General features: G+C 37.8%; 1 protein-coding gene across 9 annotated transcripts in view; it reads left to right on the top strand.

Annotated features, from left to right (window-relative positions):
- Window positions 1–18,391, top strand: part of MYOCD (myocardin) — a 161,295-nt gene that overhangs the window by 107,923 nt on the left and 34,981 nt on the right. The window contains exons 1-2 of one of the 9 annotated variants that reach the window (XM_081935054.1): window positions 8,110–8,352; window positions 8,963–9,148. The exons of 6 other annotated variants lie outside the window; for them this stretch is intronic. Coding sequence is in view for 1 of the 3 variants with exons in the window: in XM_081935050.1 (XP_081791176.1) it covers window positions 8,298–8,352 (55 nt within the window). In the remaining 2 variants the exon portion in view is untranslated. Of the gene's footprint in view, window positions 1–8,109; window positions 8,353–8,962; window positions 9,149–18,391 lie in introns of those variants that run through there. 2 more of the 9 variants (XM_081935050.1, XM_081935052.1) reach the window with 2 other exon arrangements.

The raw sequence follows: 18,391 nt of genomic DNA, 5'->3' as shown, positions 1-18,391 counted from the left end.
TAGAGCTTAGGGAAGAGACTCTAAGCTTCATTTTGAAGCCGTTTTTGTATTCTCCATTTGATAAGTGATTTAATACTCAGAAAAAAAAACATTTGAAAAATCTACAGTTTTAGAATAGCTGCGGATGAGTAATGGAAAGCCACGCAAAATAGCAGCAAAGGCTTGAATTCATGTTCTATCTCGTATTTATTTTCATGGGCCGACTTCCCCCCCCCCCACTCCAACTCCAGCCCTGTGTTGGAAAAAATGAACCCAAAATTACCATGACAATGCAAATGAAAAATGAAAATAAACTCTATCAATAGCACACAAAGATTGCAGAAGGAGATAGTGATTGAAAGAACATGGATTATGTCAGTCCTGCACAGTTGCCTGGGATAATCCCCATATTGCCAGTGGGGATGAGGGAATGCTTGCAAAAGGACCATTAAGGAACAACCTTACAGTATGTTCTACTTTTATTATCCAAGTGTCATTTATCCCATCCCATAATGCATTCAGGTTGAAGAGAAATGGCAGTGGAAAGCTGCCTGTTAAGTCAATTATCGTGGAGAGATTGTTCCTTTTGATATAAGCACCTAAATAGATGCACTTGTGTCAAAGGCTTATGTTAGACTGCCTACAAAAATAAGGAAGAAAGGGGAGAAAAAGATATCATTATTCCAGTTTTGGGGATATAAATAGCCGAAAGAAATGCTCTCAAAGGGCTTGTCTCTTTTAAAATGAGTTACGGTAATTATGAATTTATCTAAATTGGGGAGGTTGTTGTTAATTTTCCTGATTCCTTCCCAACGCCCAGGGGTGGAATCCACTTACCTTTACTACCAGTTCGGTAGCAATATGAGCTCCACCTCCGTGCATGCGTAGGAGCTCCCGCATATGCACAGAGCATCAACAATGGATATGGGCGGGTGGGCAGATCCTGCTACCAAGTACCTGCAAAGGTAAATGAACAACAAGGGGGGAAGGAATCTGCTGTGCCATGTGATTTAGATTAAGGATTCCCTGCTTTCTAGCTAATATAAATCGCACATAACAGCTGATCATCAAAATTCTTTTTTTTCCCTACCAGTTTGGGCGAACCAGTGACACTTTTATTACCATTTCAGGCAAACCAGTCTGAACTGGTAGCATTTCACCCTTGCCCCCTCCCCAATACATCTGAATTATCTGAGGAGTCAAACATGGCTTCCTGCTGGTAGATGACTATGAAAATTGACTTGTGATTCTCAGTGAAAGCTAAAGGATTCTCCTTTCTGTAGACTGTTCTAGTCCAGGGTTTCTCATTCTTGGCAACTTTAAGACATGTGGGCTTCAACTCCCAGAATCCCCCAACTAGCTTGGCAGATTCTGGGAGCTGAAGTCCACACGTCTTAAAGTTGCTTAAGTTTGAGAAACGCTGTCCTGGTCTATTTATTGCATTGTAAGAATCCTGTCTCTGTTCAGTAGCTGAGGCTTGTGTCTTGTAGCCCTTTTTCTCTATTTTTCATACATACTAACAATCCTTTGGTGTAAGTTATTTCTTTAGTTGAGTGTGGATTAGAATTTAGGTCTCCCCAATCCTGATCCAGGACTTTTGACAGTAGGCCACAATTGCTCTCAATTCTCTTGACATTGTTATTCTTTCTTCATACAACCCATCATTACATCATTATAACTGAACACCCTTCATAAATACTACATTTTTGCAGATCGGTTTTTCAATAAGGGCCATTCTTGCCACCCATCAGAGATGTGATTGGCAAGGTTGAAACCTGAAAAATTGCCAGCATCTATACTCTTATTCATCCTAATGCACCATTCACATCTGAGAGTTGGCATTTGCTTTTTCCTTGATATGCTTACAGCAAAATAAAACTGTGCTGGTAAAATAAATAGTTGCAAGGTATTCATTTAGTAGAACTCATCAGATAAACTTTACCATTATGGAAATATAATGGGACACATTGTATAAAATTAGCAATCACGCTCACAGTGGTAGACTCTTTTTCAGTTGATTTCAGAAGAGCAATGTGTCAGAAGTGACAAAAGACTCTGGGTGGAAGAGTAATGGAAATGTATTTTGTACTACTACCAAATATCTAGATTATTTTGGTCAAGTGTTCACCACATTAAGTATGGGGAGACATAGATTTGTTTTCACCTTCAGGAAAACTCGTTGGATGCTTTGGGGCCAGTCATACTCTCTCAGATCAGCTTACCCCAGGACTATTGTACTGGGGAAAATATTGAAGGAGATACCATTATCCATAATGCCTTGAGCTTTTGGACAAAAGGCAAGATATAAACCCAATCAATATTCTTTCTCAGACAATTCATCTTATATGCTCTTTTATTTCTCTTGTATGCTTTTTGATCAAGCAGCTTTGCCTGCACTCAAATTGCTCGTTTACTCCCTATACCTGGTTTAAATGCCAGTTGCACATAGGACTCCGTACATGACTTTTTGAGAGCATGTTTTGTGTAGTGGTTAAGTCATCAGGCTAGAAACCAAGCGATTCTAGTCCATCTTGGGGACAAAGCCAGCTGGGTGATCTTAGGCCAGTCACCAGCTTTCTCACCTTCACCCTTAGGAAGGAGATGGTGGCAAGCTACTGAAATCTTGCCAAGAAAACTGCAGGGACTTGTCAGGCAGTCACAAAGAGTCAACAGGCCACACAAGCACGTACACAAAAAAGAATATTCATGTACATGTAGGTCCATCTAAATATAAGAGTTTGACTACTGGATCAGCTCATCCTGATGCATTTATTTAAATATCCAGTAATTAACACTTAGGAGTCCTTGGTGCTCTCTAACTTTGGGATTTTTTCTTACTCACATTTCATTACCCAATTAGGAAACTTCATCAGTGCTAGTAAGAGAGTAACAAGGACCCCATAATTCAAACCCTAGCTTCAGATATTTTTTTCTATTAGTTAATACCTTCTTATTTGTTAGTCAAGCAGAGTGACTTTTTCAGCAAAAAGAACATTAAGACAAATGCTTCACTTCTGTGCGGAAAGATAGTAGGTTTACTGATGCACCATCTGATCCCATTAAATTCTGATCTTATGTACATTTAGCATCTCTCCCTTTCCTAGCATGTCTATTCCTTTCATATTTTCTTCTGCTTTGTTGTTTTAATGAGGGAGGTTACCTTTCTTTCACAAAGAAAGGTTATGTTAATGACAAAGTAATACTGCAGATAAGATTATCATTTATTAAATGCCCAACATAGATGACTTTGTGTGGCTAACATCATTTAATTAATTCCCATCCATCTTATAAAACCTAGAGAGACAAATTTGATGGCCATCATTTTATCATTACAACAGATGTGTACGTTTAGAGACAGCTTTTCCAAATATCAGTTCATGCTCTTACCCGAGTCTGTACTACCATGAAGATTGCATTGCCTTTGGGAGTTGCTTATTTTCTCAATGATAGAATAGAATAGAATAGAATAGAATTCTTTATTGGCAACTGTGATTGGACACACAAGGAATTTGTCTGGTGCAAATTCTCTCAGTGCACAGAAAAAGACAAGATGCATTCATCAAGAATCATATGGTACAACACATAATGATAGTCATAGCCTAGGGTACAAATAAGCAATCAGAAAACAATCGATATCGATATAAATTGTAAGGATAAAAGCAACAAATTTACAGTCATGGAATGCTGATTTAATTTCCTTTTGTTGCTTCAGCATTTCAAGAATCATGTCTGGCTAATGAGACAACTTTTTAAAGATATATTTCACAGTTCTTTATGAGGTTTCGTATCTTCAAAATGGTTACTCCACAGATGCATTTCAGCATTTGCTTTGCCTGTTTCACAGATTACATCACTGTTTCCTTGCACAATGCAAGGATGCAACAAACAATGGATGGTTTTTCTTCTGTAAGGAGAACGAGGCAAGCAGGAACTGAGGCAAGGCAGGTTGATGCTAACAAAACCTTTATTAACAGTTTAACACGGCAAAATTTAAGGCAAACCTCGAACTGGCAAACAGCAACATTTGACAGCTGACAGCCCTTTTATACTAGAGGTGTCAGACGCTGAACCAATAGAATGGCTGCATTCTCCCGCCAGCTGGCTACTCACGTCTCAACCAATCAGGGGCCGGCAATGATAGTCAATGGCATCATAGCCTCGAGGACGTAACAGTTTTCACTGTGAATTAGGCTAATTAGGATAGTGAAATAAATGCTGGTTTTCCCCTTAATTGCTAAGGCTACCTGAGTTTTGGATCTGCTGGCTCCGTAGGCATATCTGCTTCTCTAACTATATTTCTGTACCTCAGCTGGCTTTTACAACAGAGCCAATTGTTTCTCAGATAATTGAGATTTCAAGGGTGATGTAGTATTTTAAAAACAATGAAACTGAATTTGATGGATGCTCATTCTAGAAATGATCTGGAAATTAACTTTGAAAGAAAAGCAGACTGGCAATGCCCATTTATAAGGTTTGGGCTTCTAGATAGATAGGTAATTTGCTTGACTTGAGTTTTTCCCTGGGAATGCTTTATAAAATATGTACTATGGAGGAGGAAAGGGCACTCTCTGATTGGTGTTTTAACTGTTGCCCTTTCCTCCTATTAGCTTTTGGGTGTTCAATGTGTATTCTAGAGAGTTCCCATGAGGACATCTCAAAAGAGCCCACCAAAGCTACATTGGCCGGGAGATTAAGGGGAGCACACACAATGATCTTCCAGAAGGACAGAATTTGTGGTAGCAAAGCCAGCCTACCCCACCCTGCACTTAGTTCGCATCTTGCATCCCTCCCTTAATAAACACAACAGATTGCCATTTTTTAAAAAGGATTAAATATTTATGCTAAGCAGAAAACATTTTGCATGGTTTTTTAAACAGCTATGTCATCTTGCTCTTTTCATTCTCTAATCTTACAGTTCTGAATCAGAAGTGAAGGTTTTTAGCCTATTTACCAAGAAGTAAATATTATGATGGAAACATCAGACAGCTTACTAGTGACTTTAAAAAAAAGGCAGAGAAAGCATTTTGGGGTAGTGTGTTGTCAATTGCAAACATCCCCTGGGCTACTAACGTGCCTAGAATGATTTTGTTCTAGTAGTCCAATCTTAGTGTGTTTCCAAGTAATTGGCTCCTAATGCTATCAGTCCAAAAGCATTGTGTGACTCCTTCAATCTTTCCCTCTTAAAGGATTCTTGGGTGGCAAAAGACAATAAAGACCACAAAACATGAGTTGGTTTGAAATATGTCATTCTGGAATTCTCTCCATCTTCCTCTTGTAAAATTCCAGACATGAGATAGGGTAGAACCTGTTCCTCAAACACGCTTTGAAGATGATCTGTGATCACCATCTCTTTCTAAAATATTGCAGTGCTGAATAAGAGCAAAAATAACAATCCTAACTACACAACACTGCACTGAATTGCTATGGATCCCACAAAAACACCTACTGGACACAAAACAGATATATGAATTGGTCACAACCCCTTTTTCTCATTCTTATTTAATGTTGTATGCATCTGACTGCATGCAAAAAAAAATTCTGAGCAGTTCCTATAAAGGGGAGCTGCAAAGCCAACAAAATGCCTATCCGTTTAAAAGACCTGTTAGGGGACCTGAAGAATAGGAGATGAGCAACTGGAGAAACAGTGTTGCCTATAAGTCATATAAAGCCTCTACATTTCAAAGAAAAGGGTAATTTTACAGCAGTTTTATATATAATCAAGTGAACCAGAATTCAGTAAGTTTAGCTCTTGGTGATTACATTTGTTATGGAATTGTATAGTTTCAGAGCAGGCTTTGCCCTGTCTTAGAATGCTTGTGTAGAAATTTATCTCGGTCTGCTTGCCTATAATCCAAATAATTGAGCAGTGGGAGAGCTACTACAGTATTGATCCTCTATCCCCAACTCCAGAAGCTTCGGACTTGCAGAGATCAATGTACAAATGAGTTTGCACATTTAGCAAACATCTGAACTCAAAATCAAGGTAATTATTTGTAATGATAATACCTCTAGATAAGCTATGTTTCAGGTCTGATGCTGCAAAAGGTGCTTTGCAGTGGATGTAGGTGTAACATTGTACCTGTTAGCACTTCCTTGAAGAAGCGGTGTCTTTTCTTTTGCTTGCCCAGCATCCATACAATTCCAGGAAAATACGACTTTGACTTAAAAAGTGCCAACAGGTGCAACAAGATGCTGCCATGTCCACTTCAAACCATGTTTTCGGCTTCAGGGCATGTCCATAAAAGTATTTTGAAAATGGTATGAAATACACAGCATTTTCTTTCTGCATCTCCATGCAGCACAAAGGTCTTATATATGAAGGATATTTTAAAAGCTCATTTGCAGGGGCTGAGAATAGTCATTGGGAAACTATCAGAAGAGAACTGAGAAAGATTTTGGCAGAGGAGACAGATCAAAATTACTGCTTAACTGTGAATTTCCCCATTCATAAAGTTAAAACATCAACTTTGGGTGGGTACAAAATTAATTACCCCTGGTCTCATTTTTTTTCTCCAGCTATTGCTATAAAGAGACATTGGTCAGGTGGGGAAGGCAATTAGTGTGATAGTCTCGAATCATTCTTCTGAGATGCCATTGCCATAAGGGTTGAAGACGATGGTAGAGTTCTTTGTGCCCGCACCCCTTGCACTACATGTCCCTGGTACATGAAATGTCTGTGACTGAATCATTATACAGATAAAAGTACATAAATTGTATTGCAGGAATTCAGCTGAAAGATTGCGCACATGGAAATACCAAGCACATTTTTTAAAAAAAATACTGCAGACATTTAAAAATAGACATGGGTTAAAAACAAACAAGGAGTAAAGCTGCATGAAAATCCTGCCCTAGTTTGAGAGAATAATAAAAAGACTAATTGAATTTCAGGATATGTTATCCTCTTGGATAGATGATAGATGATAGATAGATAGATAGATAGATAGATAGATAGATAGATAGATAGATAGACAGACAGACAGACAGACAGACAGACAGACAGACAGACAGACAGACAGACAGACAGACAGACAGACAGACAGACAGACAGACAGATGTTGGATAATCATTTGTCTGAAGTGGTGTAGGGTTTCCTGCCTAAGCAGGGGGTTGGTCTAGAAGACCTCCAAGGTCTCTTCCAACTTTGTTATTCTATTCTATTCTATGAGAGATAGATGATAGATAGATAGATAGATAGATAGATAGATAGATAGATAGATAGATAGATAGATAGATAGATAGACAGACAGACAGACAGACAGACAGACAGACAGACAGACAGACAGATATTGGATAACCATTTGTCTGAAGAATAAAAGTTATTATAGAACAACTTTGTTATGATAGATAGATAGATGATAGATAGATAGATAGATAGATAGATAGATAGATAGATAGATAGATAGATAGATAGATAGATAGATAGATAGATAGATAGATAGATGACAGACAGACAGACAGACAGACAGACGTAGACCTTTAGATTTAACTCTTTTTCAGCTGGCTAGACAATAATTTTTGAACTGGGTAGAGTAGGGAGAACTTTGCCACTACTGGACTCACCCAGAACCTGTGTTTTCAATATCAATATTATAAAGCCATATCTGCACATAAAATCTGGTTTTGGTGAGTTTTTGACCATTATTTATGTGACATCTGTGAATTTATTAATACATTTTTTTATGTAGAATAACAGACATAGAAAAGAAGAGCCAATTACAAATCTCTGCCGAAGTCCTTGGAATGTCATTATTAAGCTCCCTGGTAAAAGCCCTGTCCCTACACCGGTCTTCTTTTTTGAATTCTTGGTTGCAACAGCTCAGCAAGAGTTAAGCAGGAATCCTGTTGATATTTCAGAGTTGCTTTGAACCCCTGCAGTCAGAGGGAGGGAGCGCCTTGATTGGCCAAGTTCCTGTTGGTAGTAATAGCGGATCAGATATCAAACTTCTGTCTTTCCTAAGGACCCTTTAGGGATAGTCTGCTCCCTGCTAGACTATGACATCAGTCAGGACACCCGGTGATGTTGCTGATAGTAAACTTTGAGAAAGGAGGGGAGGGGGTGGATAGAAAGGAGGGGTCTGCTTGCTGAAGTTAACTAGCCCAACACAGTGCAAAGGCATGCAGTAGGTTTCCGTGGCGGGTTAGTGCTGGATGAGACCAAACTTCCCAAACTCTTCTGCTGCTTTCTGCAGTCACCTACACTCCAAGGAGGGCTAGATGAATTGCGATCCTTTGGTTGTGGTCAGCTTCTCTTCTTGGTGCCGGTTTATGATTTGAACCGAGGGGCTTTCTGACCCTGGGAATTTTCACAAGGCTTCACCATGACACTTCTGGGGTCTGAGCATTCTATGCTGATTCGGAGCAAATTCAGATCAGGTAGGGCTAACACAGCAAGAATTTCTCCTAAAACTTTCCTTTTCAGTGAACCTCAGCTAGAGGCTGTTTCTCATTAAGCAGCATGCAAGTAAAATAACCAAGGAGTTGTAAAGCTGTCATGGGCTTGCGATCACAGAGGCTGTTCAGTAGACGAAGAATGCATTTCTATCTGTTCTTTTTATCTGCTCCCTCTCTTTCTGTCCTTTCACTGCTTACAAGTTATGTCGATAGTCTAGCTTACTAAAAAAAAAAAAAGAATTCAGCTGCCATTCTGAAATCTCCTAATCTAGGGGAAATTGTGTGTGTGTGTGTGTGAGAGAGAGAGAGAGAGAGAGAGAGAGAGAGAGGGAGGGAGGGAGGGAGGGAGGGAGGGAGAGAGAGAGAGAGAGAGAGAGAGAGAGTGAGTGAGTGAGTACGGGAACTGGATCAGAAATCCATAAGGCTGCTTGTTACAATAAGAGTATCTCCTCCCATCTGTTCAAGTCAGGTGCTCTCCTGTGAATGCCGGCCCTAATGCTTTATTCCAACGTCTAGGCAGCCAGCTTTCTTCCTTTAGAGTTGTGACTAATTGGACAAACATGAATTGCAGAAAGGCATCATTTTTTTTTAGAAGTACAAATAACAAATGGAACATGCAAAATATTTAAAATGACATCACCAGAGAAATAAAGCTAGAGCCAAGCAACTGATTGCCATTTTCTGAAGCTTTGCTACAAAAAAACATGTACCAGATCTCCACAGAGGGTTGAAGCCCCATTCAGGGCTTCTTCTTTGCGGACCCGCAACAGGAACAAAGGTGAGTGATAGTGAACCAGAGACCATTCTCTGACTGGGTAGTAGCATCTGTAGATAGCATCATGGTAATTTTGAGTTAGTGCCGTATCATAGCGTACAGAAGAAAGGAAGATTCTTCTGCACACACTTGTCTTGATATTTTGTTTTTATTGGCTGTGATGAAAACGATTGCCAATTTTGAAAGCCTTCTGTTCTTGCCACCCAAGGATGTCTCTTATGTGTGTCCAGTGAATGCACAGCACACTCACACTCTGCATTTCTACGGTGTAACTCATTCCAGGATGTCACCCACTCAATATGGGAAAGGGAGATGGTGGCAGCTGGGTTTGATCTCTGCTACATCAGAGATAACAAGGAGATCAGAAGATTCCTTGATGCTAATGCACTCGGGTACTATCAGGACGTGTGAGACAGCTGGGTGGTCAGTTGCAATGTTTGCTTAGAAAATAGAAAGTTGGCAGCTGCTTAAAAACTCCAGAGAACTGTGTACACATGTAAGAGGCTTTGCCTGGCTCGGTTCTCCATGATTTGGGATCAGTGCTTTGCTGTGGTTTCTCTATCAATGTGATCTTACATTTCATGAGAATAACTTATTCCTCACAATCCATTAGTAGACTGTCTTGGGCTAATGCTACAGAGCCATTCACTGAAAAGGAGAAGGCTGGATCCGTAACCCAGGAATCCCAGAGCAACACTGCCATCTTCCTGAAGCAGGCAGGAGAGATGGGGATAATTCTCTGAGCCACCGCATTCCTCTAGAATGAGCCACTATTGTTTTTAAGAGTCATTTATGTGTTATTTTTAAAGGCGGGGGCATTGGGGGGGTATAGAGATTACAGAGCTGATGGTAGGACCACAGAACATAGTTTTCAAATGATTCCAGGCTAAAAGTAAACTTTATGACTCTTTGAGACCCATACATTTTGTTCCTTTTAGCTTTTCTAATGGAGTCAGTTTATGGGGCACGGTTCCAATCCAGATTCTCTTTCCAAAAAATGTAATTACCCTGTACTTGTTTTAGGACAATGGCATATGCAATTCTGGGGGTGACTGTGCCCATCTTATTTCCTGGAGAACTCTTTCTATGAGCTGTATAGACAACACCTATGAGCGGTTCTCCGTAAACTAATATTTTAGAAAACTAATGTCGCTTAAACATGATCTTGTTGGGTCAAAAATATGTAAATGCATTTACTGTTTGTCATCTAGTGTATTGAGGGGAACAAAATGAGTCTCTGACATATCTTTTCTTTTGTATAAAGCTGAGATTCAACTGTTAGTTGAATCACAGTGCTTAAGATCTTAGCTATGGTGTGAACAGTCTCTCTAGTTAACTTGGTGCTTGGAGTCATTCTCGCCAAAGTGAAGGAAAAGTGCTATTTACAGATTATGGCTTGCTTGTGAACATAGTTCTCAAATGATTCCAGGCTAAAAGTAAACTTTATTACTCTTTGAGACCCATACATTTTGTTCTTTTTAGCTTTTTTAATGGTTCCTGCCACAGGAGCAGTTCCTGCCACAGGAAATGTAGTGAAGACACAAAGGTGAATGATGGGTTTTTTACATTTTTTCAAGTGAGCTATAGAGTTAGACAATCAGATAAATTGTTTCCCTTCATCTCGGCTTTTTAAATTTAACAATAATTTGCATTATTGGTGCCTGATACTGTTTTTATAGAACGATTGCATATCCACATAAACAAAAGAAGTTACCAATAAGGCAGTTACTTGCTAAGGAAGTATTTCATTTCTTGAAATCCCAAGTTCCTTATAGTGACAGCTTTGTCATTATAACAGCGTAATGCAAATCAACAAGATGGAATCTGTTTGAATGGCCTAGTTCTCCCTGGGGTATAAGAGGTGTGTCAAGGCTACTCAAGGAGTGGAGTTAGTAAAAAATCAAATATTTACATCTAGAAATTTATTTTTTCCTGATATTTAATTTCTAGGCAGAGAACATATTACTCTAGGTAAATGCAGATCAGGCATTGTGCAGACCAGACATTGGGCTACCATCTCCGTGGTACTAGACTAATGTGAAGCACATAAGGTGCACAAAATTAATTCAGTGTTCAGTGCTTGGATTCTTGGGAATCCTGTGATCTTCAATGAAACTTACCAAACCTTAACTTATTGTAGTAGATATGTAGATGTCTATTATCTTGAGAGAGAGAAACTGCACCCTAACCTATATCTGGTTGATTCCAATGAACATTAGATAGTTTTCCATCTGAACAGAAGAATTGTTGAAACATATGTTCCAACTTTGCAATTTATATTTTTAATTTGTATATCTCCCTGAAAACTTATTTTATTGGCTAGATTTAAAATGGTGATAATAAAAACACTCATAATGTATATTCATTACTTACCACATTGTGCTTATAACTAAGCATTTACAAATTCTTGTTTTCTTACCACTGTCACTTTTCTATTACAGCTAATTCTGATTTTCATTCATAGTGCCAACAGTTTACTGGACTGTGCACCGTTTTCTTATGAGAGAAAAGTAGCAAAAATATTCTGTAACATAGTACATTTTGCAAAATAGTAATGTGTCCTGCTGTCTTATAAAATTTAAAAACAAATTTGTCATTGTTTTAGAATACATGCTGAGGGCATATTGGATTGTTATGATGACTAATTGAAATAATGACAGAATGCAAACTTAAGTGTCTCCTTTCAATTTAGGTGGCAACCTCTGATTTTTATAATTCCCCGTGAGTTCATTAAATTATTTATGCATTCTTTATTTATTTAAAAAATAATGGCCGATAATGGCATTCTCCTTGTACAATTGTGGGCAGGTCAGAAGAAGGGACAAATGGTTATTATTCGACCTTTGAGAAGGATATTGAAGAATGCTTTGGGATAATTATTTATGGGATAGTCTAAAGATCAGGTTCCTTGCCACTGTCTTGCACGTTTTGGAAATCTTTCAGATGAATCTCAATAATTATATGTGTTATATGTTGAATACTTCTAGTATTTGGGAAGCTTCCCCAGCACAGAAGGCAGCAGTTTGAATTTGGTTGTCCATTCTAAGTGACCTTCCCTGGTTACAAGGCTGTTTCCAGATCAATTTCAAGGGGCTGATCTTTCTTTTTAAAATCCTAAACAATAGGCCAGCATAACTAAAGAGTAATTTTGTTCATAGATCCAACCCCCTTGTTTTAGAGTCAAATGTAGAAACACTGATTTAAAAGCCATCCCATACTCAGCTGAAATCGTTTACTCCTAATTGTAGAACTTCCTAGGGGTAGCCTTATTACAGAATGTTCTCCTATGACAAGTTCTCCTTGTCTTGAAAATTGACAGGAATAAATCATATTTTGACAGGCCTGTTGAGCTTTCCTTTGTTTAGCTCTTCGTTTTTTTTTCTAGGATTGCATTCATAATAATTGTAGTTTTAATTGCTTCCTACTTTGATTATATTAACATGAACATTATAAAACCAAAACTCTCATTACAAAGAAAGAAAGAAAGTGATAACGGTAGGTGGAGTTCTGCCAAGCTCATGCCAAGGAAAAAGCAAGCAGGTTTCGCTTGCAATGAGGAGTGCTTCAAATGCCATTGGAATAGACTATCCACTGCTCTGAGTGGGGTATCAATCTGAAATGGACTCAGCAATCCTGCAGGCATGGAGATTTTTCCCCCCTCTCCTTCCATTTCCATAAAGTGCAGAAACTATGGTGTATGCTATTTTGTCTATTTTGCCAAAGATATATAAATAAATTTTAAAAACCCTGAGGTCATCCTGACAAATTTCACAGAAACAATGACTCTTCTGGCCTGGCTGCCAGGTTCCAAGTATCAATGGAATTGTATTAAATCAAATGGGACAAACATTAAGTGGTTGGCCCAAGAACCCTCCCCCTAACTGTTTAACTTTTCCTGGAGGTGGAGGGAATCATTCCAGAGAATTGTTGCTCCCAAAAATACATGTTCAGATAATATCAGACTGCTGCAACTAGACGATGCAACTTGGGAGACTACTTAAGTGTTCATCTCTGATCTGCTAGCTAACGCTGAGGGTTCAGGTTGGTGACTGGTGTTTGACTACATGGGAAGTTATGATATTTAGGCTTGTGGGTTCAGCCTTACTGGCTAAAGAATCTTAAGCAGTTGTACTGAAAATGGGTTGATTTGTCAGTGTATGAAAGGAACGTGTGTGTTCCTTTGAATGTTGTATTGAGTATTATATTGTATTGAATTGAACGTGTTTTGAGTACAGAGATAACTTAGTGTGGCACATAATGTAACACTGAAACCTAAATTCATTCAGACTATTTATCCTGCCTCTGCTTTGTTTGGATTTGGTGCTGTCTGAATGTATTTTATGCTCTCCTATGAATGGAGAGCAAACTTCTACCTGCTTTTCTGTCAATAGGTATGTAGCTGGAATCTGCTTTGTATGGAAGTTCAGATGCTACTCAGAATGAGAGATAAATGAAAGAACTAGACATACTGGATTTATATTTTAATAGTGCAGATTTTGGGAACGTTTGAAAAAAGATCTGTGTTTTTTTAAATCCACCTAATGTGGTAACAAAGAATTGATAAGCTCTTGATGAAAAAAAAATGTTCAAATTCCAAAGCAAATGTTCTTTTGATTATCCCAGAGTTATGACTGTAGATTGAAATCAACATTGTCTGCTTTATTTGCACATTTAATTTCATTAGTTATATTTTTCATTGGGACTATTATTATGCCTTCATCAGAAAACTGAGGTTTCTCATGATTTAAATCTCAGATTTATCCCGCCTGCATTTGTTATAGTCTCTGCCATGGTCGTAATTGATCTAAAGGCAAAGGCAAAGAAGAGCAAACTTACAAATACCTGAAATTGTTTATTAATGCAGAAAATGAGCAGGTGTATTTAGACTCATTGCTTGAATAGTGGTGAGAAAGATGCTTCTGCATTATGGGGAAACATTTAAAACAGACATAATGGAAATATTCATAAGCCGCCCAGAGTAACCCTAGGTGTCCAGTAAATTGCATAAAGATATGTTTAATTTCATTATTATTTTTGATAGATTTGATAGATTACATATTTTACGCAGCTTTACTGCCAAGTCTACATATGAATAACTATCTGATCAGTTTAGAAAACACCTGAAGAATTATAGTAACTTGACATTTTAATGGTATCGTCATTCAGTAAATCTCTAATCTTGTAAAAGGTTCTCTCTGAGAGACACAGGACATATCAGTTTTTTCACTAATGAACATATATTGGGATGAGGAGGGGGTATAATAACACCATGCCAAAATTGGACTTCTTGACCTCAGGCAGGTTTTTTATCATTAGTATAATCCTAACGCACTTATCTCAAAAGAAGGAAAGCTCAAGAATTCTGGACCTCGCTCAACAAACTGAATGAAAAAAAAGGAGGAATATGCAGAATAAATTTGCAGCATTGAATTAGTTCATAATGTATAGAAAAAGTACCTCGGAAGGCACCAGAAAGTTTTCCAGCTTGGTACAATTTCTGGTATCACCTTCAGAATATCACCCTCTGAAAATGCATAAAGGAGTGTTACGTTCTAATTTTAGGTCTTATTGCTAATTTCTGAAACAGAGTTCCTTTTCCCTGACATACAGTACTGGAAGATCTCATATGGGTGGAATTCATCGGATAAACAAGATTAATCTGTGCCTTTTTAATGAACTGTGAATAATTAAATACCTGCTCTGCAGTTTTGTTGCACTGGAATAAATGTCACCTATGAATGAACTTCCAAACAGTGCTACCGTTAGTCATAATGGGACTGCTATGTTGATTAATATACCGTCGGGAGTATGGAACAATTTTTTGAGACTGGGAATTGAAAGTGTGTGTGTGTGTGTGTTGCATGACCTAGACTATGCCTCTGGCTGTTCTGCTGCCCTTAAGGGAAGGGTGGAGACTCCAAGGTACAACTGCCAGTCTAGCCAATTTTTGAATGCGTTTAAAGGAGGGAGTGGCATCTTCTGTCTTACTGAGACAGAAGGATGTGTTAGGCTATCTAGGCTTTTTGGAAAACTGCCTCTATCTGTGTATTTGTAGGGTTATGTTAACTTCCATAGAGAGCTTATGTCTTGTAAACATAGGATAGATTGATGGCCTATCTTGTTCATTGTTCTAGTTAAATAGTTTTTCATGTTTCATGTTTCATCTACTGGTTGTGTAACTAACCAATTATGATGGCAAATTAGCTCAGCCTTTGTTCAAACCATCATTTGAAAGATAACAGATAAAGTATCTCTAAAACTAAATGAAATGCTCAGCAGCTGCTCAGCAGATTTATTTGTTAGTAGAATATTACATGGATCGTAAATGAATAGAAGTAGTAAGTCAAATTTTTTTGCAGATGAGTGATTCACTGCAAATTCTATCTCACAGTCACAGATGCTTTTATTTAAAAAAAAGAACCAAATATTCATAATATCTGTTGCATTATTCTGATATACACAAGATAAAAGTGGTTTCAACTGGACTTGTTTATGAACATTTTGGTGTTGATTTTCATAATATATGAGTATTTAAACATTATTAGCTAATAATTAGTTGAAACATCATTATCACTGTTCATGCTGTAATTGAAAGGTAAACAATAAAAAAATCTTTTTAAAAATCCCATTGTTATCACAAGAACATCATAATGAATGAATAAAGAAATAAATACTAGTATATGACCAATTAGGAAATAATTAATATTCTGCCTTGACGATTAGTAATTGTATATGGTTATATAGCAACTCTTTTTATTAAAAAAGAAGAAGAAATGTGTTAGACCTTCTCTGTGGTTGTAAAGAAAAAATTCCTCTGAAACTTCTGGGAATGACTTCCTTTCTCTCCCATACATATGTGCTGAAGATGCAGATCAAGCATTCATACCATTCAAATTAAAGAATGTAGATGAATTATAGGACTGCAGAAACTCATCTAATTTTTCCTCCCAGGATTGGTGCTTTGCTGTAAATGGGAAGTATTTTGACATTTGTGTGGTTAAGTTTTCGTGGTGTCAAAGCTTTGCATCTGGTTTCTAAGACCATACAAAACAGGCCACACTTTCTGAATGTCCAGGTCTTGGGCGGCTGCCTCCCCCAACTCTCTATCTCTTTCCTCCCATGTTCTCCTGCTGAAATGACATCTCTGAAGTGGGCAAGTTCATTGTCTAGTCCTGATTAAAGTAGCATGTAAACAGATGTTTTAATCCCTCTGCAGTGGTAGGCCTGAGCAGGCATAAACAAATCATGAGAGCTTTTCAAGAGGGTGCTGGTGCCCAAGGAAGCCATTTGTCTCCGGGACTCATTTCTTGGAGATCATTTGTGGAAATGGCAAGAGTCCCCCCCCCCCCTCAGTTCCATCCAAATAAGAACTAGTCCCTCTCAAGAAGGCAAAGCTCCATTCCCTTAACAATTCTGCCATGATTTAAAAATTGAGATGCTTCCCTCTCCCTGCCGTAGCATTAATGAATTTCTTCACCAAAATAATGAATGTTGATTTTCTGAAATATTTGAGAAGCCCTGTATGTAATTGCAGCAAAAATACATATACAGAGTTTTGTCTATTTGTTGATATAGCAGTCATTTACTTAAAGGTTAAAGGAAAAAAGTAGATTTTGCAAAAGTGAAAGAACAATATCTAGAATGAATATTACTTGGAAAAAGGGAAGCTTATATATTATACAAGTTTCTAAGACAATTGTTTCAAAACTATTATAGGAAGACTTAAATAAAGTGCATGTACATTTGTCTTCAGATGAGTATATGCTGAGATGAATCTAAGGGGGGAAATGAAATTATTCACCCTGGCAGCTCTATCTACTCACTTTGGTTTAGTACCTTTTCTGTTATAACATCTTATCAATACTGTAATCTCAAATTTCTTGATACAGAGAAAAGAAAGATTTTGGGGGGGTCTAATGTAAAAGAAAGTGAGGTAGCAAAGGTTTTGAATATTTCACTTTTGCTTGACTAAATTGTATTTGGTCAATACAAATTGGCAAGATTTTATTCTACTGAGTTTTGGATAAGAACTTTCCCTGCTGATTTTTTCATCAACAGGATGGAAAGAATATAAGATGTTTGAAAGTGTTCCGGTAGGAATGGGAGGGGTTGATAGATTCATTCTTCGCTAGTCTTGATTGTTGGTTTATCTTCTGTTGCAGTCTTGGGGATGTTGACTACTACTGCCCTTTGCCAGGCTTACTCACTAGTGACTATGTTTTGGATTGCAAATAAGTACAGATCAGTGGTGAAATTATTATTATTTTTTTACTACCGGTCCTGTGGTTGTGGCTTGGTGGGCAAGGCAGGGGAAGGATACTGTAAAATCTCCATTCCCTTCCCACCCTGGGGCCAGTCAGAGGTGGTATTTTCTGGTTCCTGGAACTACTCAAAGTTTCTGCTACCAGTTCTCCAGAACCTGTCAGAACCTGCTGAATTTCACCCCTGGTACAGACCTATCAATATGAGCAATTTTGAGCAATTTTGAAAGATTTCTGCATAATATTTGCAATATGTAAATTGAATCTTCACTTGTTTCTTTGACAAATGGCTGAGTGTATCACATCTTCCTGTAGCAAACAAAATATGATTTCTTCGCTTAACATTCTCTCTGGTCTGCAGCTTTCATTTCTCCTAATTTTTAAAATGTCAGAAGTCCAAAATGCTATTGAACTTGATTTTCAATTTGGAAACAAATCTACTGACTTAAATGTCAGAAGTGTCAAGATTAATCAATTGTTTATAGCCACAGGCAGGCCTTCTCTGTAAGATTGCCCATACATTCCTAGAATGCCTCTCATTTTTAGCTACATCCATTATTTTTCTTCAAAAGCCCCAAAAAACAAAACAATGGAAAGAAGAAGATTCCTTTTCATAGCATCCTTCAATTATAGCTTAAGGCTGCCATCTCACTTACCTGGGAATAAAACTTCCTCATTTCTAAATAAGATACATACACAGCATATTATGTTATCTCTCAATTTAATTTGATCTAGTTAGAATTTCAGTCTAATAAATACCATTCATGCTCTGGCAGAAAAAAGAATAGCTATTGCTTGCATTCTCTTGTCATTCTTCGTGTTCTTATCTTACAGATCAAAGTTATCCCATTCCTTTTCTGTATTTTTTGCTTCTTCTTGTAGTTCAACAGAGCACCAAGGGTATCTGTTTGGCCACATTACATATGTGAAATAATGTAATTTTGTAGCTGTCATACTTTTCTTTTGTAAACTTGTGAAAATATTT

The sequence above is a fragment of the Natrix helvetica genome (assembly GCF_964273705.1).
Source record: "Natrix helvetica genome assembly, chromosome: 1".
Taxonomy (NCBI): Eukaryota; Metazoa; Chordata; class Lepidosauria; order Squamata; family Natricidae; genus Natrix; species Natrix helvetica.
The sequence above is the reverse complement of the archived record's forward strand: the minus strand, read 5'-3'. Positions and strand labels throughout refer to the sequence as shown.